This window comes from Haliotis cracherodii, unplaced genomic scaffold (genome assembly GCF_022045235.1).
Source record: "Haliotis cracherodii isolate W230 unplaced genomic scaffold, xgHalCrac1.p SCAF_13, whole genome shotgun sequence".
Taxonomy (NCBI): Eukaryota; Metazoa; Mollusca; class Gastropoda; order Lepetellida; family Haliotidae; genus Haliotis; species Haliotis cracherodii.
Genome location: NW_027266268.1, coordinates 28,537,683 through 28,560,458, shown reverse-complemented (window position 1 = coordinate 28,560,458; position 22,776 = coordinate 28,537,683). Strand labels below are relative to the sequence as shown.

The 22,776-nt window shown below is 43.9% G+C and overlaps 1 protein-coding gene across 2 annotated transcripts in view; it reads left to right on the top strand.

Annotated features, from left to right (window-relative positions):
- LOC139459823 (uncharacterized) overlaps positions 1–21,674 on the top strand; it is a 78,902-nt gene extending 57,228 nt beyond the window's left edge. For both annotated transcript variants that reach the window (XM_071241520.1, XM_071241519.1), the window contains exons 3-9: positions 649–781; positions 11,262–11,360; positions 11,711–11,890; positions 13,914–14,080; positions 14,955–15,207; positions 16,097–16,193; positions 18,202–21,674. In XM_071241520.1, the coding sequence (XP_071097621.1) occupies positions 649–781; positions 11,262–11,360; positions 11,711–11,890; positions 13,914–14,080; positions 14,955–15,207; positions 16,097–16,193; positions 18,202–18,889 (1,617 nt within the window). In that variant the 3' untranslated portion in view covers positions 18,890–21,674. The remainder of the gene's footprint in view (positions 1–648; positions 782–11,261; positions 11,361–11,710; positions 11,891–13,913; positions 14,081–14,954; positions 15,208–16,096; positions 16,194–18,201) is intronic.
- The last annotated feature ends 1,102 nt before the right edge of the window (positions 21,675–22,776 follow it).

The window sequence follows — 22,776 nt, the reverse complement described above, 5'->3', positions numbered from 1 at the left end:
AAATCAGCGATCTAACCCACTCAGCCACCGAGGCTTTCACAAAATGGAACTTGCTAGTACGTTATTAAAATGCTGAAAAGCCCGACACGAAGGAGAGCTCTGTTGGAACAGTTGAGACCGCCTCCGTGGTCTAGTAGTAGAGCGTCCCCCCGGAGAGCGGAAGGTCCGGGGTTGGATCCCCGGCCGCGTCATACTAAAAGACGTTAAAAGATGGTATTTGTTGTTACCCTGTTTGGCGCTCGGCATTAAAGGGGTAAAACAAGGACTGGTCGGCTCGGAGTCAGTATACTGTGTCTGAGTGGGGTATTCATGTTAAAACTGGGGCAGGGTATCTCAGTGTGCTGGCACCATAAATCGGCATCAGTCCGGACTAGTACAGTCGGCATCAGTCCGGACTAGCGCGCACACACACACACACACACACACACACACACACACACACACACACACACACACACACACACACACACACACACACACACACACACACACACACACACACACACACACACACACACGTTGGAACAGTCCCGTACAAACTAACTTCAAGACACATCCACTCAGTCTTTAGGCTTGGAACCGTACCTTTATGCATACACATACTGGCTACTGGCTAATTATGCATACAAGTTATTGCTTTTGTTCCAGAACTGGACTCAGCCGTTGTGTCTCATGGATTCTGATGGCGATGGGCGGACGAACGGCGAGGAGCTGGGAGACCCAAAGTGTGTGTGGAACTTCGGGGGCCAGCCACAAAGGACAACTAACATCACACATCCGGGTAAGTATATTCTACCATCTACCATCTACCATGCACATAACCAGGGCGCGCCAAATTCGCTGAGGCGTCTCATGCCAGCAGTATGGCCATTAATCTTTTCATTGCTGTAATATTTCTTTTCTTTTTTTTTTGAGGTTTCGATTCGTCATAAACGTTTCTATGGTAAGATTCGACCCTCCGCTTTTCAATGTCTTGTACACTGCGTTCGCGGCTGACGGTCTTCTCCTGAGTGAATTGTAGGTCTTTTGGCGTCCGTGGAACGTTTTCGATGTCCTCGATTGAATTGTCGGTCGTATCATGTGTATAGAACGTTGCCTGTGCAGTTGAACGAATTGTCGGCCGTCCCACGACTTTGGAGAGTTGTCGATGTAGTCGAGTGTCTTGTCTGGCGTCTGTGGAGAGTTGTCGATGGAGCCGGGTGTCGGGTCTCTGACACCGATATAGCACATTGCCGGCCGTCTGGTATTTGTTACGAGTGATACGGGCTGTCTGTGCCATGGTCGATGTAGTTGTCGTTAGTCTGACGTCTGTGGAGCGTTGTCAGTGTAGCCGAATGTGTTGCCGGCCGTCTCGCGTCTGTAAAACGTGTCGATGTTGCCGAGTGTATTGCTGGTTGTCTGGCGTCATTGGAGTGACGTCGGCGTAGTTGAAAGTGTTGTTGGTCGTTTGAACGTGTTGTGGATCGTCGTCGATGTAGTCGAGTATGTTGTCGGCGCGGTAGGTGCTGCTTGCACAATGCCGCCACTGTTATGTGTGTGTATACAACACGGGAGGTTGTTTGTTATCTCAGACACGAAATCGAGTTCACGGCAGTTTGATAAGTCGGAAATGTCTTAGATATGCAGTTATTTACATTCGCGATGGTAAAACATGAAGCACAGCCGATGATAACTTTGCTGGAACACCTGCTCTCTCCTCCCCTTCTGATCTGAATCCTCAAGACTCCGTCCAACCTTCCCCCCTCCACCCCCCCCCCTCCACACACACACACACACACACACACATCGGGTCCCCCCCCCCCCCCTTGACCGAGTAAATACCATTCCCCCGACCCCGACCCCGTCCGCCAGCCCCGACCCCGTCTCTCATCAACCACCCCATCCCTCCGCATTAGCCGGGCTAATCTGAATTACCCCCACCCCTCTAATCATAACTATGAATACACAGGTGTTCCTGATTTGGCCTAAAGCCATTGATATAAACAACTGAAAATCGGGACGAATAAAAAATACTCAAAACTCAATTGAAATAAGGTTGACGTCATTAACACAATTATTGATGTACGTCAATATGTTATTGTGCCAGGTATACCGACAGATACCATACACTATCACGTATGCAAAATGTCTCGTGAGTTCCCTGTGAATTCCTCGCGCCAGGTGCGCGTCAGTCAGCTTGCCAGTAGGGCCCGAGGGTGGCGGTCTGGGTAAAGTGAGGGTGTTGGCGGCAGAATGCATGGAATTACGATGATGTTGGTATTAAGGCGAAGACAGGCTATTGAACTAATTGTACTCCCAGTTGTCTACAGTACCTGTCATAGACAGGTGGTTCTATCATAGTTTCCTGTTTATTACGACAGACAATGTGTTTTCTTCGGAAGCTTAACTTCTTCTGACAATATATTGATTTGGGTTTCTAAATGAAGCAAACCTATTTTTCTCGTTTTTCTCGGCGTCGGTTGTTTTATGACCTGGATGTGTAGCGAGGTGTATGATTAAAACTGATAATAACTTCGTACTCTTGAGTGAGTGAACTCAGTTGGACTAACAGCCACTTTGAACAGTACGTATACAAGATATGAACAGTACGTACACAAGATATGAACAGTACGTGTACAAGGTATGAACAGTACGTATACGAGGTTTGAACAGTACGTATACGAGGTTTGAACAGTACGTGTACAAGGTATGAACAGTACGCATACAAGGTATGAACAGTACGTGTCCAGGTATGAACAGTACGCATACAAGGTATGAACAGTACGTGTCCAGGTATGAACAGTACGTATACAAGGTATAAACAGTACGTATACAAGGTATGAACAGTACGTATACAAGGTATGAACAGTACGTATACAAGGTATAAACAGTACGTATACAAGGTATGAACAGTACGTATACAAGGTATGAACAGTACGTATACAAGGTATGAACAGTACGTATACAAGGTATAAACAGTACGTATACAAGGTATGAACAGTTCGTATATAAGTTATGAACACTATGTATATTAGGTATGAACAATACGTATATAAGGTATGAACAGTACGCATACAAGGTATGAACAGTACGTATACCAGGTATGAACAGTACGTTTACAAGGTATGAACAGTACGTATACAAGGTATAAACAGTACGTATACAAGGTATGAAGAGTACGTATATAAGGTATGAACAGTACGCATACAAGGTATGAACAGTACGTATACAAGATATGAACAGTACGTGTACAAGGTATGAACAGTACGTGTACAGCTTGATGTGTGAGGAAAGCCCGAAGTTATGCAGGTCTCCAACGAGCTAGGATATGGTCTTGGCAAACCTTGGATCACGATTGAGCCGAATCTTGGAACAGAACCCTCGGATCTGGTGTGCGAGCGTGCGTGTGCGTGTGCATGTGTGTGTGCGTGTGCGTATGTGTGTGCGGGTGCGGGTGCGTATCCGTCGCAAGAATTCCAAAATGTAAGAGATGTAAACAGTTATTTATCTTATTGTGTCAGCATGTCTACAACAAGCGAACAATCACAGAATAAGTGTCATTGAAAAGGTTTGTGTTCGATGAAGATCCGGGAGACAATAGGTCTTCAGCAACCCATGTTTGCCGTAAGAGGCGACTATGATATGCTTGTGGTAAGAGGCGACTAACGGGATCGAATGCTCAGGATCGGTGACTTGGTTGTTGCATGTCATCGTATCCCAATTGAGTAGATCGATGCTAATGATGCCAAGCACTGGATCGCCTGGTCCAGACCACCGACATAGAGCTGGAATATTGCTGACTGGGCGTTAAACAACAAACAAACAAACAAACAAAAAGGTTTGCACACCGGTTCCCATACTCACATCCACAGCTCACAAACATAACAATCCAAGTTTCCCCAAAAGCGAAATGGCCGGTCGCCTTCTGAAAGAGGGCCACAAGTACTGCCACCACCCGCCCCATTCGGGACCAACTCGTATTATTCCGGGACAAGCCGAATAGCGACTCGTGCCCCTCTCGTGGCCATTTTTGCGCCCGGGTTCCGTTTAAGCGCAAACGGGCATACCTAAAACAATTGTCAACTCGTTGCGTAATGTTTCACATATATTTCCCCATATATATATAACAGATGCAATTAAAAGCACATCGGGACATGCAGATTTATACAGTATGATTGAACACATTTAACTGTGTCTTGGATATAGTTTTAGATGCAAGACATATGTAAAATCAAAAATTGTTTCTGAGGGATTCTTGGAGAACTTGAAATCATACGCTCATTCTGATTGGTTTGTAGTATTTTCGCACATCACATTCATCGATAGAGGGACGAGTCTTCTTGCAGTTTACGGAAAGGGGCGACTGGCGACAAATGCCGCCCAACTGTGTTCAGTGCTGGAATTAAACGATAAATCAAGAACTTATTCTCTCATTGCACATGGTGGCAATCAGCATATTAATAGCTTGAGGCGAAGGTAATTATAAGATCATATCCTCCCAGCGACATACCTACATAGTATATCTGATTATACACGCCTCACTTATCCCTCATTCAGCGCTTCATGTTACACTCAGTTACATCTCGCAGTGTTCGGGCGTATGCCCATCAGCCCCAGGACCGCCGATGACGTCATAACAAGATCAGCACCGCTTTTCTAAATATTATGTTACCTTGATAATTAAACAGTTTACTAATACTAATATTAATTAACGTACACGTGTTTCGGGGTGCAGTTATGGGGTAATTACGTCCAACGGGACCCCAGCCTACAGATGCCAGTCCCGCCTCTCTGTCATCTTGTTGATTCTTCCAATAATTTATATACATCTAATTTCACTTCTCTGAGATCGTGTTTCGAGGGCTGGTAAATACATCAGTCAGTAATGTTCACAAGAGGCCGTGTGTAATGTTTAATTGCCCTCTGCAGATGCCTGGCGACCTGGGACTGCAGTATGTCTTCATATAAATACACCGGTACCCCTGTTGTACGTGGATCTCTCTTTACAACACTGGGTGGTTCTGCTTTCATACACAGCTAATACAGAGAGCTATCCTTCCTGAAGTTTTCAAATGACCCATTGGCCGCATATCAAGTGCTGCATGAAGAGAAGCAATTTGTTCTTTCATCTTTTTGGGCATATAACATGTTCCAGTTTTTACTGATAGAATTCTAGTAAATAGACAAGATTGTCTGATTCATCGTCTGTATGCCCTATTTTTTTATCTCCCATTGTTCGTCGAAGGAACATACAGGATAGCCTGATACACCGTCAATACGTACATTTCTGCATCTCACAGTGTTACTTGAACAGACAAAGAATTGACGTACATTTCTGCATCTCACAGTGTTACTTGAACTGACAAAGATAGCCTGATACGCCGTTAATATGTACATCTCTTCATCTTATAAAGTTAGTCGGACGAATAGACGGGATATTATTGAACAATTGTGTATCTTCCACTGTTTGTGATTGATCAAGGCAGTTCTTTGTCCTCCAAAGATTGGAATGAAGTAATTGCACATATAAAAGAAAACAGCATAGGCAGTGAGACGTTAAGCCTGCATGACTGACCAGTGTGACGTTAAGCCTGTTTGACTGACCAGTGTGACGTTAAGCCTGTATGACTGACCAGTGTGACGTTAAGCCTGAATGACTGACCAGTGTGACGTTAAGCCTTTATAACTGACCAGTGTGACGTTGAGCCTTTATAACTGACCAGTGTGACATTAAGCCTTTATAACTGACCAGTGTGACGTTAAGCCTTTATAACTGACCAGTGTGACATCAAGCCTTAATAACTGACCAGTGTGACGTTAAGCCTTTATAACTGACCAGTGTGACGTTAAGCCTTTATAACTGACCAGTGTGACGTTAAGCCTGTATGACTGATCAGCCTGACGTTAAGCCTGTATGACTGACCAGTATGACGTTAAACCTGTATGACTGACCAGCTGTGTGACGTTATGACCGATCTAAGTACCGTAAGCCGGTGTGATCAGTGTGACGTTGCACGCACTGCTGGCTCCTTTATCGCCACATCAGCAACATCATCAACAGATATCTTCCCTCCAACGACATGTACTGATTTATCCACATCTCTCAGCTGTGACCTGCCGGAATCGCTATATAATCTGTGCACTTACAGGCCTTTGTCAACAATCCTGCCAAGGTGGCACATTTAGACCGGAAGTAGTCCCCGCTTCCAAAATATTATTTAAGACAAATCCTAATTACATTTTATCGGCCGTTAAAGCTGTGAATGCATTTAAACCTGGTGAAACTTCTATACCCTTTTGAAAACAACTCAACTCATTTCTTTACATTGTTTAGAAATATGTTTGTTTGTTTTTTTATTAACGCCGCACTCCCCAGCCATAATGTGATTGGATCGCTGTGTAAATAACCACAGCAAGGTTCAGGACAATTTGTCGAAAGTGAAAGCAAATGTCCTCTGAAGTTTACCGAGAAACAATATGGGAACTATAGGACTTCCTCAAAGAAAACATCTATGCGACATTTGGGGATATGTATGACATTTAGGAAAGAAGTAGGCATCATCATGGGCACAAGTTGTGCTCCACTCCTGGCAGATATGTTTCTTCATACAAATGAATCGGGATTTCTGTTCGGATTGGAAAAATATAATGCGGGAATTAGGCCAAGACGTTTCACTTAAACTTCAGGTATATCAGATGCTCTAGTATCTTTTAAATAATTGTGAAATGGTCAATTCAATTCCACAAATTTATACACCTGAACATGAAACAAAACAAGACCAGTGAAACCACCTCATCGGTTTCATATCTAGATATATGTATAAAGTTTAGTGACGAAATACTTCTCACAAGAGTGTATGACAAGACGGATCATGACTTCCAACTTTCAAAAAGTTAAATTGCCCTTATGTCGAGGAATATTCCAGCAGCTCTAGCATTTGGTATCAACAGTATACATATACAACTTTCAAAAACTATCATGAGTGAGGTGTTGAGGATTATGTCTAATTTGACGCATCCGAGACCAAAATGATATCCGATGCCATTCCCTATTTTGACTTGTACGATATGTTACCGTTTTTTTATCAGGTTATCAGATGACTTGCCTTTGCATGTTTTTGTGACGGTTGCCACCGGTGGGACAGGATACGCTCACCCATTTGAGAACACCTGGTATCATGATTATATAATTGTGATTCATACGTACCTGCTAAGGGATGCTAACACATGCGTTATGTGACAGACGTAACAGGTTTTGAAATATGTGACAAGTAACGGGATGGTTGTGTGTGTGGTGGTTGGTGACAGAAGTAACGAGCTGGTTGTGTGTGTGGTGGTAGGGGACAAAGGTAATGTGTAGGTTGTGTGTTGTGGTAGGTGACAGAAGTAACGAGCTGGTTGTGTGTGTGGTGGTATAGGTGACAGAAGTAAGGGGTTGATTGTGTGTGTGGTGGTAGGTGACAGAAGTAACGGGTTGGTTGTGTGTGTGGTGGTAGGTGACAGAAGTAACGGGTTGGTTGTGTGTGGTGGTAGGTGACAGAAGTAACGAGCTGGTTGTGTGTGGTGGTATAGGTGACAGAAGTAAGGGGTTGATTGTGTGTGTGGTGGTAGGTGACAGAAGTAACGAGCTGGTTGTGTGTGTGGTGGTATAGGTGACAGAAGTAAGGGGTTGATTGTGTGTGTGGTGGTTGGTGACAGAAGTAACGGGTTGGTTGTGTGTGGTGGTAGGTGACAGAAGTAACGGGTTTGTGTGTGGTGGTAGGTGACAGAAGTAACGAGCTGGTTGTGTGTGGTGGTAGGTGACAGAAGTAACGAGCTGGTTGTGTGTGTGGTGGTAGGTGACAGAAGTAACGAGCTGGTTGTGTGTGGTGGTAGGTGACAGAAGTAACGAGCTGGTTGTGTGTGTGGTGGTAGGTGACAGAAGTAAGGGGTTGGTTGTGTGTGTGGTGGTAGGTGACAGAAGTAACGGGTTGGTTGTGTGTGGTGGTAGGTGACAGAAGTAACGAGCTGGTTGTGTGTGTGGTGGTAGGTGACAGAAGTAACGAGCTGGTTGTGTGTGGTGGTAGGTGACAGAAGTAACGGGTTGGTTGTGTGTGGTGGTAGGTGACAGAAGTAACGGGTTGGTTGTGTGTGGTGGTAGGTGACAGAAGTAACGGGTTGGTTGTGTGTGGTGGTAGGCGACAGAAGTAACGGGTTGGTTGTGTGTGTGGTGGTAGGTGACAGAAGTAACGAGCTGGTTGTGTGTGGTGGTAGGTGACAGAAGTAACGAGCTGGTTGTGTGTGTGGTGGTAGGTGACAGAAGTAACGGGTTGGTTGTGTGTGTGGTGGTAGGTGACAGAAGTAACGGGTTGGTTGTGTGTGGTGGTATAGGTGACAGAAGTAACGAGCTGGTTGTGTGTGGTGGTAGGTGACAGAAGTAACGAGCTGGTTGTGTGTGTGGTGGTAGGTGACAGAAGTAACGAGCTGGTTGTGTGTGTGGTGGTAGGTGACAGAAGTAACGAGCTGGTTGTGTGTGGTGGTAGGTGACAGAAGTAACGAGCTGGTTGTGTGTGTGGTGGTAGGTGACAGAAGTAACGAGCTGGTTGTGTGTGGTGGTAGGTGACAGAAGTAACGAGCTGGTTGTGTGTGTGGTGGTAGGTGACAGAAGTAAGGGGTTGGTTGTGTGTGTGGTGGTAGGTGACAGAAGTAACGGGTTGGTTGTGTGTGGTGGTAGGTGACAGAAGTAACGAGCTGGTTGTGTGTGTGGTGGTAGGTGACAGAAGTAACGAGCTGGTTTTGTGTGGTGGTATAGGTGACAGAAGTAACGGGTTGGTTGTGTGTGGTGGTAGGTGACAGAAGTAACGAGCTGGTTGTGTGTGGTGGTAGGTGACAGAAGTAACGGGTTGGTTGTGTGTGGTGGTAGGCGACAGAAGTAACGGGTTGGTTGTGTGTGTGGTGGTAGGTGACAGAAGTAACGAGCTGGTTGTGTGTGGTGGTAGGTGACAGAAGTAACGAGCTGGTTGTGTGTGTGGTGGTAGGTGACAGAAGTAACGGGTTGGTTGTGTGTGTGGTGGTAGGTGACAGAAGTAACGGGTTGGTTGTGTGTGGTGGTATAGGTGACAGAAGTAACGAGCTGGTTGTGTGTGTGGTGGTAGGTGACAGAAGTAACGGGTTGGTTGTGTGTGTGGTGGTAGGTGACAGAAGTAACGGGTTGGTTGTGTGTGGTGGTATAGGTGACAGAAGTAACGAGCTGGTTGTGTGTGGTGGTAGGTGACAGAAGTAACGAGCTGGTTGTGTGTGTGGTGGTAGGTGACAGAAGTAACGAGCTGGTTATGTGTGTGGTGGTAGGTGACAGAAGTAACGAGCTGGTTGTGTGTGGTGGTAGGTGACAGAAGTAACGAGCTGGTTGTGTGTGTGGTGGTTGGTGACAGAAGTAACGAGCTGGTTGTGTGTGTGGTGGTAGGTGACAGAAGTAACGGGTTGGTTGTGTGTGGTGGTTGGTGACAGAAGTAACGGGTTGGTTGTGTGTGTGGTGGTAGGTGACAGAAGTAGCGAGCTAGTTGTGCGTGTGGTGGTATAGGTGACAGAAGTAACGAGCTGGTTGTGTGTGTGGTGGTAGGTGACAGAAGTAGCGAGCTGGTTGTGTGTGTGGTGGTATAGGTGACAGAAGTAAGGGGTTGATTTTCTGTGTGGCGTTACTATCCTAACTAGTCGAAGAACAGTACAGAGCTTGTACATTGTTTGATTTCTGGACAGTATCTTTGAATTTTGAAAATTGGCATTTGAATGATCCCCCATAAAAAGTTATATTCTCTGATCAGCTAAGTATGTAAATGTTAAGTAATTGTAGCTGCCAATATATTACAGTAATTTATTGATTTTTAAGGAAACTAATTGCTCAAAAGTCGTCAGATGACGAGAGTAAATATCTGCTGAGGCTGACGTCTACAAGAACTTATATACTTCTATAACCAACCAAGTTGATCAGAGGTAACAAAGTTGAAGAACATGACAATGACTGTTAATACGTACCCTTGGTTCGTTGCTTTACGGACATCAACGGATAGTGGCCACATTGTGGAATGGATAGACCCACGGGAACGGCAGGTCAGAGTCCAGGAAAACAAAGCCATTTGGCAAACACTTTCCAAACCTGAATAGCCTGCAAGTCGAATTAAGTTAACTCCGCTTTTTTATATTGCCGAAATATTTATGTTGAAATCAATTCAAACCGGTTTTTGATCTTCGGTTGCCAGGCATGAGTCCTTGGAATTGGTTTCTTAATTATAATGTGAACTTAAGAAAATCGTATTTAAAATTGTTTCAACTTGTCACCAGATAAAATATTTAAAGTCAGGTCGAATTCAAAACCCAGGTAATTGCTTAGACTTGTGGTTGTCAGTAAGAGCCACAGACCGTAAGTTGAGCAGAAAAAAAAACAGACTGAGAACTTCTACTCGGAGATGTGTGATTTTATGACGCTTCCGTAGGATCCTCACAGGGATGGTACCTCACACACATCCATGAAGTTACCGAAAGCGGTAACTCTATACACCGACACGAATCTATCAATAACTCAAAACGAGTGAGTAAATTAAAATATAACATCGCATCAGCATTATTCCAGCCATATAGCGACTAACTCAAAAAGAAATAATTGTGATACTTGTCAAGCCTAGGTGTCTTGGGTCCCCTGACGTTTTCAACGAATATTCAGGTAAAAGCAAGTATAATTCTGAAACAAGATTCGAAATCCGGTACACGTTGGATACAAAACTCTACTGAACATTAAACAGAATGTATGTAGAACAGTAATAATATTTTTAGTAATTTAATGTTGAAATTTGTTTAAATTAACACCAAATATTTAAATTTGTGAAAACGTAAGAGGCACATACGAGGGGCGTTCACTAAGTTTTGCAACTTCAATATAAGACCAAGTCGCCGAATATCTTTTGCACTTTTATTTTTCAATATAATCTCCATTCACTTATTCCATTTGTTCTTCAAGCTTTTGATACCACTTTTATAGAAATCCGCAGATTGGAGGTATGGTTAGAGGGTCAATCTGCGGATTTCTAAAAAAGTGGTATTAAAAGCTTGAAGGACAAATGGAATAAGTGTATTGAGATGAATGGAGATTCGATTGAAAAATAAAAGTGCCAAAGATATTCTGCGACTTATATTGAAGTTGCAAAACTTATTCGTATGCAAGCCAGAACCGTTGGTATCTTCACAAATATACCGAGGGGAAGTATGTATAAGTTATCCTGTACAACTACATGTTTGTCTGTGGTCCGCAGGTGTCTGTGACCCCTGGAACTCCGTGCAGTGCCAGGCCAGGAACGGTTGGCTCAAGTGCGGCAGCCATGAACTCCACTGCCCGGTCATCAAGAAACAATGTGAGTTATACCGTCCCTGCAAGGACTCTGGACTGACGTGTCCGTTCCAAGTGAAACCTGCCGAGCTAACGAGTATATATATGAAAATTATTAAATGTTTAATTCTGTTTAACTATTTGTTTCGAGATAGCGGACATAATATACATCTATTTTATTAATTTACGATACAATATGTAACACACCACTCTAGGTTTGCATGAACCAAAGTGGTAATGCATAGCATTTCATCGTTTTCTTTAAATCTTTTTAAAGAAACCGAAGAAAAGCTGGTTGCTATCCACATACTTGTCTGACGATGTTGATCAGCGCCACCAGGTTCTTTGTTTCAAAAAGCTTCTTGTCTCTTCCAGCTACACGAAACCTGTCCTTCACCTTCCCAGAGACACGGGTTCCGGCAAGGGAGACAACCTACTTCTGCCAACTGTTTGACCTTCCGGTAGATGATGACTACCATCTAGTGGCCACGGAGCCTATACTGGTCAACAAGGAAACTGTCCATCACATACTCTTATTTGGCTGTGACCCGACAGGTGGGCGAACAATTGTTTCAGAAAAAGCGAGCAATAAAGAATATACTTGGAGCTCACAATGCATGTCGTAGAAGCGGCCCCGGTGTCCAGTAGCCACCATTGCTACACAATTAGCTGACCTGTAGAATATTCATGTGGCTTTCAATGCAAGCGGGCAGTGTATGTTTAGTATGACGTGTTAATGCAGTTGTTCATATATCTGTTTATATTAGTGGGGGCGGTCGGGTAGCCTGGTGGTTTAAGCGTCACGCCGAAGACCCGGGTTCGATTCCCGACATGGGTACAATGTGTGAAGCCCATTTCTGGTGTCCCCCGCCGTGATATTGCTGGAATATTGCTAAAAGCGGCGTAAAACCATACTCACTCACTTATATTAGTGCGGCATACACCTTTAAATGTAACCAGCTTATTGAACAGGGCAGCTGAAGCATGCAAAGCACATCAGTCAATGGATAGATTATATAATTATTAACCAGGTTACTCTCAAGAGTTAAACAGTCCAGTTTGTGTGTTTGTGGTACAACGCCGCACTATACATCAATATTCCAGCGTTATGACGGTGGTCTGTAAATGCTCGAATCTGGACCGTACAATACAGTGATGGGTATCAAAAGCAACGATCCACGCCGACGGGGTACCAGGACATGCTATCAACTAAGTCACTGAGCCTGACCACAAGTTCGAATAATTATAATCGAGTCTAGACCAGACAATCCAGCGATTGACATCATGAGCATTGATCCATACAATGCCCCCCAGTCCAGTCCCAAACAGTCCAGTTTGTGTGTTTGTGGTACAACGCAATACAGTGATGGGTATCAAAAGCAACGATCCACGCCGACGGGGTACCAGGACATGCTATCAACTAAGTCACTGAGCCTGACCACAAGTTCGAATAATTATAATCGAGTCTAGACCAGACAATCCAGCGATTGACATCATGAGCATCTATCCATACAATGCCCCCCAGTCCAGTCCCAAACAGTCCAGTTTGTGTGTTTGTGGTACAACGCAATACAGTGATGGGTATCAAAAGCAACGATCCACGCCGACGGGGTACCAGGACATGCTATCAACTAAGTCACTGAGCCTGACCACAAGTTCGAATAATTATTATCGAGTCTAGACCAGACAATCCAGCGATTGACATCATGAGCATTGATCCATACAATGCCCCCCAGTCCAGTCCCAAACAGTCCAGTTTGTGTGTTTGTGGTACAACGCAATACAGTGATGGGTATCAAAAGCAACGATCCACGCCGACGGGGTACCAGGACATGCTATCAACTAATTATAATCGAGTGTAGACCAGACAATCCAGCGATTGACATCATGAGCATTGATCCATACATTGCCCCCCCCCCCCCCCCCCCCCTGGATATTTTATGGAAAACAGTTTTATTTGAACCATGTTAATACAAATACAAGTTGGGGGCAAGTGATAGTTGTACTACGGCTTTGATGAGTGACTTGATCGTGTGAACCTGGGTTTGTGGTTTTGACACAGAAGTCATCCATGGTACGACCCAGAATATGTAGAGGGCGTCATGAAAAATGATAAATACAACATTCTTTGGAATAGGCCCGTATGCAGCCGCTGACATATCCAGGCCAACAAACCAGATCTTGTCCTTTTTGAGTTTTCTGTCCCTTTTAACACTAATGTCATTGGAAAGATTCAAGAAAACAAGACAAATATGCAGAACTCGCGATCGCTTTTGAAATGTCACGCATCCCAAGTCCCAAGTTGTCGGACTCCATCTTGTTTCGGTGCCTTAGGTTTGGTACCTCCCAGTCTGTTAACAGTGGGGGAGTACCCGGGTTTGCTGCCAGGAATACAGCCCTTCTGACCATATGGGTAATGCAGAGGGCTGCAGTGTTGGGGAGTTTTCACATTCTCCTAAACGTTCTGGTAGGGTTTGACAAGGCAATAATAATAAGAAGAAAGAAGGTAGAAATAACACACTGCATAATCAAAGGTGGTATGAAGGGTGTCGCCTCATGTTTGATTTTGTTCTCACAGATAGTGAAGTCGAAGCCACTCCGGAACCGTTCATGTGTGCCATGTTGGCGCACCGTAGTTGCCTGGACATCATAGGCACGTGGACAGTTGGTAGTCAAGGAGACTGTCTCCATAACAACGTGGGTTTCAGCATTGGAAAGACGGGCTACAGGAAGGCTGCTCTACAGGTGAGGATGTCGTCTTATTTCTTCATGGCGTGTCATATGGCAAATATTGATACAATGGAACCTGTCAAAAACGGACAGATGAACATCACATCCTTAATGCTCAGACCTGTGTTTTGCAAGTTTGATCATTCCCTGTACAATTTTAATATATATGTATGTGTAGACTTATTTTTACATGTCAGGTGAAATGGGGTTTAACCTTGCGTCAAAGATTCCATTTAAAAATAGCGACGTGCATGTACATGTGTGTGTGTGTGTGTGTGGTTGGGGGCGGGGGGGCAGCTTGTAATCGTCTGGACTAATGCGTGGATCGATGCTCATCATGTCAATCACAGGATTGTCTGGCCCAGCCTCCATATAGCTGACATATTGCTGAGTGCGGCGATGGACAATAAACAAACAAACAAGGCTTAATACCGAGCGCCAGGCAGGGTAGAAAGTTATTTACAAAACGATGTTAAGGCTATGAATCATACACACAGGTGTCACAGGATGCGATTAAATGTTTGTTGGACCCGTGAAGATCCGGGGTAGAATAGGTCTTCAGCAACCCATGCTTGTCGTAAAAGGCAACTATGCTTGTCGTAAAAGGCGACTAACGGGATCGGGTGATCAGACTCGCTGACTTGGTTGATGCATGTCATCGTATCCCAATTGCGTGGATCGATGCTCATGATGTCAATCACTGGATTGTCTGTTCCAGACTCGATTATTTACAGATCGCCGTCATATAACTTGAATATTGCTGAGTGCGATGTTAAACAACAACCAAACAAAGAAAACAAACAAAATTAATGTTTGTTGGACCTTTGTAGTCCATTGTTGCCAAATCATCATTCTCCATGCACTACCTGTAACATGATTGCAATCTCAGATCCACTGGAACAACCCCAGGTTGCTAGCAAACGCGACAGATGCATCTGGGCTCAAGATGTACTTCACACCCTCACGGCGAAGTTACGACGCAGGGATGTTGCTGGTTGGCCAGGAGTACTTGGAGATCACCCCACAGCCTGCCCCCTCACCACTAGTCACTTTCTCACAGTCCTGCCCCGGGCGATGTACCCGAGAGATGCTGACGGAGCCCATCTTCATCACTGCCACTATCAACCACATGCACTATCGGGGTAGGTAGCAGGGTGCACGGATGGGAATCCTCATTCATCACTGCAACTGTCACGCATGCACTATCGGGGTAGGTAGCAGGGTGCACGGATGGGAATCATCACTGTACACTGCAACTGTCACGCATGCACTATCGGGGTAGGTAGCAGGGTGCACGGATGGAAATCCTCATTCAACACTGCAACTGTCACGCATGCACTATCGGGGTAGGTAGCAGCGTGCAGGGATGGGAATCATCACTGTACACTGCAACTGTCACGCATGCACTATCGGGGTAGGTAGCAGGGTGCACGGATGGAAATCCTCATTCAACACTGCAACTGTCACGCATGCACTATCGGGGTAGGTAGCAGCGTGCAGGGATGGGAATCATCACTGTACACTGCAACTGTCACGCATGCACTATCGGGGTAGGTAGCAGGGTGCACGGATGGAAATCCTCATTCAACACTGCAACTGTCACGCATGCACTTTCGGGGTAGGTAGCAGGTTGCACGGATGGGAATCCTCGTTCATCACTGCAACTGTCACGCATGCACTTTCGGGGTAGGTAGCAGGGTGCACGGAGGGGAATCCTCATTCATCACTGCAACCGTCACGCAGTAGGTAACCGGATACATATTAGATGTGAAATATTAACAATGAAAGAACCATCATTACATGCAAATACGATGTAAGTTATTTTGTGCTACTTTATAATGGGGATTATTCTTAACTCTCTTACGCACTCTTTCCGCAGTTCTTAATTTTTCTATGCCTACGTAACGATTTCTTTTAAACAAAACATCACTCTCTACTCTCATCATGCGCATGTGATAGAAGATATTTATTTACATGCCTTTTGAGGAAACTTATCTTTTAGAACTAAATTGTTAAATATTGTTGCTGCAGGTGTGAGTCAGAGGATTGAGCTCTACCGGAACGGCAGCAAGGTGCGCGACATTACATACGACAGGTTCTACCACTACGACAACCCAGTCATCTACTCGTGAGTTCTTATAACATTTTAATAGAAAATTGTAGCCGTATTGATCGCAGATGACACAAGCTCCACAGTATTCGAAGTGTCTGGATGTAGATCACACTGGATACTGAGAACTGCTGGCCAAAAAACGTACGATGACGTTGCTTTATAACAAAAATGCACACGAAACGGTTCCCCCACATTTTATACGCTTCTCAAGTTCAACCTGAAGCAGAAGCCTTAAGAACACTTTGTGAACTTTGTAACCTATTATTTTGAACTCATGACGTCCAGTGTTTTATGAGACTCCATTGAGGCTGATAGAGCAAGGCTGGTCTACAGCGCTACATGTCACTGAGCAGAGTTGCGCCCCTCAGTCGTTTCAGGATGTCGCTGCTGTAGTTTCGAATCAGACTCGTTCTACTCATGATCCATGGCCTGTTAGCGCCATACCCGTGTTCGTGGGATTGACCAAAATGACAGGCGTCTGATTATAAGATTATAAGATTATATGACAGTGACTCGTAACTGTTCAGTACTCAATGGTTAATAAAGCTGATTAGCTTTATCAATGGGTTATTCTACATGCACAGCTATCAGGATATTTGTAAAAATATAACCCCGGTGGGATTTAGATATGCACACGTGTATATTTAGTTAAATTAATATTGGGACTCTAACCCCGATTGTCGAACACGTGGCGGAAACGCACAATTACATTGTCATATGACGCCGTTTAAATTATGTCTTCGGGCTGATGTGATTTCATCAAGGTGATATTTATGATTTATTTTTGTGGTTCTGGACTGTTTACCTGTCTAAGCCCGTAGTATCATGCTATCCAAACCATGGGGCATCCAGCAGGCAGTGTTATATACGGCCACTCGCCGTTAGTGCTGAGTCAAGTGACAGTCATCAATGTTTGTTGAGCTAAAAACTCCGTGGTGGACCTGTTGCGTCAGTCTCTCTCAAGTAGTTAGACAGTCCAGTTGGTTTGTTTGTAGTTTAACGCCATACTTAGCAATATTTCAGCTATATGACCGCGGTCCTTAGATAATCGAGTATGGACAACCAAATCCAGTGACTTACATCATGAACATCTATCTACGCAACCGGGATACGATGACATGTATCGACCACGTCTTCTAGTCTGGCCAACCTATCTCACTCGTCGCCTCTTAGGCTATAATCAGACTTAAAATATAACGGCTTCCAACTGGCGCTTTTTCGTTTTATAACACGGTGATCTGGTATGACTAGACAATGTTTTAATATTTATTGGTCAGTTGTTGGATCATGAACAATTAACTTTGCATACGACACTTGTTTTTTTCTTATTGTGCAAATGTTATAATTATATTTTTGGTTAATCCGATCTGCTTAAATTTGGGCTGTGAGTATTTATCACTCCTGCCTATAACTCATCGAGTCTGGGCCAGGCTATCAACGGTCGATAGCGTGAGCAAAGTCGATTCGTTAGGGAACAAAGGCACACAATCAGTACATTGGATTATTCCGTTTTGTTTGTTGTTTAACGCCGCACTCAGCAATATTCCAGCTATATGACGGCGGTTGATTGACATCATGAGCATCGATCCGCCCAATTGGGATACGATGACATACATCAACCAAGTCATAGAACCTGACCACACGATCCCATTAGTCGCATCTTACGACACGTATAGGCGCCTACGCTGCTCTTGGATACCAGGAGGGTCGATTGGGTACCATAGTGGTTTTAGATTTCGATCGTCACGCCGAAGACCCGGATTCGACTCCCTAAGTGGGTACATTGTGTAAGCCCATTTCTGGTGTCCCCTGTCGGGATGTTGGTGGAATATTGCCAAAAGCGGCGTAAAACCACATTCCCTCCCCACACAGTTTGATATCAGCAGGAATGATTTTATGCAATATTCCCTCACTACAAAGAAGACCCCTTTTCAAGATGACTGTAGGATTGATCCTATTGGCATCGAAATGGTTTGTAAACATTACGTCCTGGTATTTATGTGTTTATTTTTCTACCCCTCAGGTTCAATCCTCCCGTCGAGGTACGTCCCGGCGACGAGATACGGACAACCTGTGTTTACAAAACACCAACGTCTGGGAACCCGATGTGTTTTGGCGATGGAACACAGGACGAGATGTGTTACGGATTCATAACGTATTACCCAAAACAAAATCTTCCCATCCCATGGTGCACCGCGAGGAAGTCGGTCCAAAAGTGTGACCGATACCTTCCCAAGTTCCGGAATAACTCCATCGACGGCTGTTTTTGGCTGGCCTTCCTCCAAGCAACCAATCAAGATACCATAAACATATTCACGTCAGTGCTCGGTCATTGCTTTGACATCGCAACAGGAGAAAACAGATGCACGGATAGTTGTTTAAGTGCCATAGAAGCAGCTCGGAAACACCCCTGTCTGTCGGGAGATATCGGCAGCTATATCATATCAAAGTTTCGCCACACATCGATTGGATTTAAGTTCCTGAATGCACTGTTTACGTGTGATTGTGAGGGCAGGTTTGACAATGGCTACTGCGACAAACGGTACAGAGGGGGCATTCTGGGTGAAGGTGCACAGAAGATGTGCGCAGCTCGATACACATCGATCAAAACGGTATCGCCTTATAACGGGGCTCAACCTTTGACTTCATCGACAATCCTTTTTTTTGTTTCTATGTCAATAATATCCGTGTTGCTTGAAACACCTTCTTGATAGACAAGACACTGGAATCAATGAATCAGAATGAATCAATTTGCTCACAACTCATGACGTCCATCCTGTGACTGCCCTCTGGCGGTGCTGTCTGTGAGGGATCACAGCCGCATGGCCAGAGGGTCAGCTAAATGACATGTCGAGGGTCTGACTGCTGACATGTCGAAAATGATACCAAACATTACTATGCAACACACCATACAAGGCCATTGTTATCAAACGTCGTTTTCATTTTTGCAACGAAATAATGTTTTTCTTTTCTTGAGATGAATGATGTGTCTTCTTACACATGAAGTAAGGAAAAGTAGGGGAAAATAGTACACGCAGTTCACATTCCCACTACACTGATTCACATAAATGAATGTCATTTTCGAATGGCTACTGACCACGTGACTGACTGATCACACGTCATTCTAGCAGCACGTGCAATTATTGTGGGATGTTCATGTTCATAATGTACTCGTTATCCCCGGTCAAAGGGTCAAAGGGTCAGGAGGTCAAGGGGTTTAGGCAACTTTAAGATATCCAAATCTTGAAGTTGGGATTTTTGGATTGTTCTTGGATATCAAGCACCACGTGTGGTGTCCGATGAATACAAGTGATTTCACACTCCATTTCTCGAACCCCTGTTTTCCCGACAGTTATGTTAATAACGCTAACATGTTAATATATATAAGGGTATTTAGGAATTGACTTCAAAATGTTTTGCGTTTATGGAGGCATACACGTTAACACCAGTGTGTACCCTTGATAAATATTGAAGTGAATTTATTTTTAATAAACAAGTTAGCAAAAGGAACTTCACAGGCTGCTTCTTTAATCATTAACACAAACAGTAAACAACAACACGAAATCAATGACATCTCCACGCTCCATGTATGACTTCAGGGCTACTCTATGATGCATCGGTTCCCTTTGTGTATAACTTAGCACCCATCAATGCTGTATCCATCCATATTTAGGTTTATTACCCTTTGGGTGAGAAACAAACGAGGTCTTAAACATCGTATGTGCACCAACGCAAATACCACTTCTCGCGCACCAGTGTATTGCTTCAGTCAGCTAAACGACATTGTTGACGTCATTCGAATCTTATTGTGACGTAAGGTCGGAATGACGTCACACTAGAAATGACGTCATAGCTGAATATTGATGACGTGTTTTCTGTTGTGTTTTTCTAGGAGAGCAGTGGTGATCGGTGTATTTTTTTCTAAAGGGGAGCTCAAAATGATTAAGAAATAATAGGTAATAAAGAAATTATGACTCATATGTGTGTCATACTGATTTTACGACACTGTATCAATGTTCAGTTTTTGCTTGTCGTTAGGGTCCGTTGATATGAGTTCCCTTGCTTCTCGATGTGCCTTTTGTGTTCCGTTGTAATCTTTATGAGGTTTTGGACTGCTGTTTATTATACTTGTCTGTTCTTGTGAAATCATCAATGATGTCAATGACAAAATCATAACTGTCTATGACGATTATATCACAGTGTTGTTGATGAATAATGCAATTCCACCCGTGAAGATCCGGGGTAGAATAGGTCTTCAGCAACTCATTCTTGCTGTAAAAGGCGACTATGCTTGTCGTAAGAGGCGTGGTCAGTCTCGCTGACTTGGTTGATGCATGTCATCGATCCCAATTACGTCGATCGATTCTCATGATGTCAATCACTGGATTGTCTAGTCCAGACATGATTATTTACAGACCGCCATCATATAGCTGGAATATTGCTGAGTGCGGCGTAAAATAAAAAAACAAACAAAGACAAACAAAAACTAAAGCAATTCACCACTGTCTGCGATGACTAACTGACCACTGACTAAATCACCAATGATTTAATCCATTAATCCATATTGCATATAGGTTAGCAACGGCTCATCACGACAAAGTTTGAACAAACTGTTGCATAGGCCATATACGCTGTTGCTTGTGGAGGTGAAAACGTGTTTTAGGAGGGAGAGACTGTACCCGTTGTTAAAAACAAACAACAGTCTGCCACTCGTGTATATTGAGTTGGTGTATTTAGTAAAATATTGAGTTCTGAGAATGACCGGGAGCTTAGGACGACCTTCTGATATTCTGTGAGAGGCCGGGAAGGGGTAGGACCATTTTGAAATACTGAAAAAAAATAATAATGAAAAGGTTATTGGCTGAAAATGCTTCATGTCCGAACATAGCGTGTTGTGAAAGGAAAGGTTTATAAAATTGTAAGTTTTGAAGCAGTCACACCAAAAGTATTTTGTCTCTGACAGAATATCACTTGCCTGCCCCGAGAATACTAAATGGTCGATGCCTAATGTCCATAGCAGGATCACGCGCCGTCATAGAGCTGGTATAGTGACTAGAACAGACATGCTCATAATGATGAAGGCGTGGTGGTGTAGCCAGTGTAGTTTTGCCTTACGTTTGCTTGCCACGCCGACAAACTGGGTTCGATTCCCAACGCGGTTTGTATTGTGTGAAAACCATTCCTGGTGTCCCCCGCCCTTATATGGTTGAACTGTTGTTAAAATCGGCGTTGAACGACATTCACCAACTCACCCTCTCATTCATAATCACGAGCCAGGAATGGACGTGTTTTAACTGATTATCTCCATCAGCTGCATCACGTGTCTCTGTGTCACTGAGCAATGTACATATTGTCCCACATCCCACCTTGTGTGATGACCATATAACGGCGATATACCTCCGGCTTGACGTCAAGTACCTGGACGTTATAGTATAGACTAGAGGAGTGGTGGCGTTACTTGTGCTGACACCATCACCTGTTCTGATGTATGAAGTATTTGTGAAAATGTACTATTTCAGATAAAAAATATACTTTTCCAAATGTTGTTTTTTTGTAGACTGTCATTAACCCGATTTGACCAACTACATCCAGGCTTCACAAAGCGATCATATTTTGACAACGCCGTGTTCTTTATCCCGACATGGGTGGGCGTGTGCGGTAGACACCGAATTATCTGGTTCTGCGAAATTAAATCCTTAAAACACACTTTCATTACACTCAGGTCTCTATGAGCGCTATAAGTGTTACATGGGTGTAATAACGCATGCATTTATAATAGGTGTGTATATGTGTGATAATGTGTGAATTAATAATGCGTCAAATTTAAAGCATGCTCAGTGCGCTACCTTATTACAATCAACCAGTGTGCACTGGACATTCATTGTCGACTCCAATGGGAGTATATAACAGTACAAGCTGCCTTACGAGGCGCTAAATGGTTAATAGCCAATTTCTATAGAATCTGATCTTTTATTCCGATACGATACCTCTCTACATGAAGATGTGAGCACACCTCCAGAAGGAGGTCGCGTCAGGTGAACTTTCGAATCGGCCAATCCGTGTCGAGGTTTCAAAATTGTTTTTACGAGGGAGCGAAGGTTTCAGACTCACATAACTTAGTGTATCTCGAACATGAATTTAAATCGGCCTGTTCCTAATGTAACTGATAAAGGCCGCGTCAATATATTATTGTGGTATTTATTCTTTTCATTCCAGTGCACCTCAACAGAAACTAGATTACCATCTAAGGTTTATTTTTGTTTTGTGTGGGTTTTCTTTTGTTAAAGAGATATGTCCGAATCCAGGTAGTAAAGAAATGAACCAAATGGGTTTTCCGACTTTGATGCGGATAGGTATCGTGTCTGAGTAAAATATCTGATTTTTATTATATTGGTTCACCGTCACATCACCATGTCATCATATCCTCTGCTGGGCATATTTCGAATAGTCACTTGCCTACGGAGACAGCACATGCAAAACGTGTTTCAGTGTGTCATCATATCCACTGCTGGGCATATTTCGAATAAGTCACTTGCCTACGGAGACAGCACATGCAAAAGGTGTTTCAGGGTGTCAGCACATCCTCTGCTGGGCATAT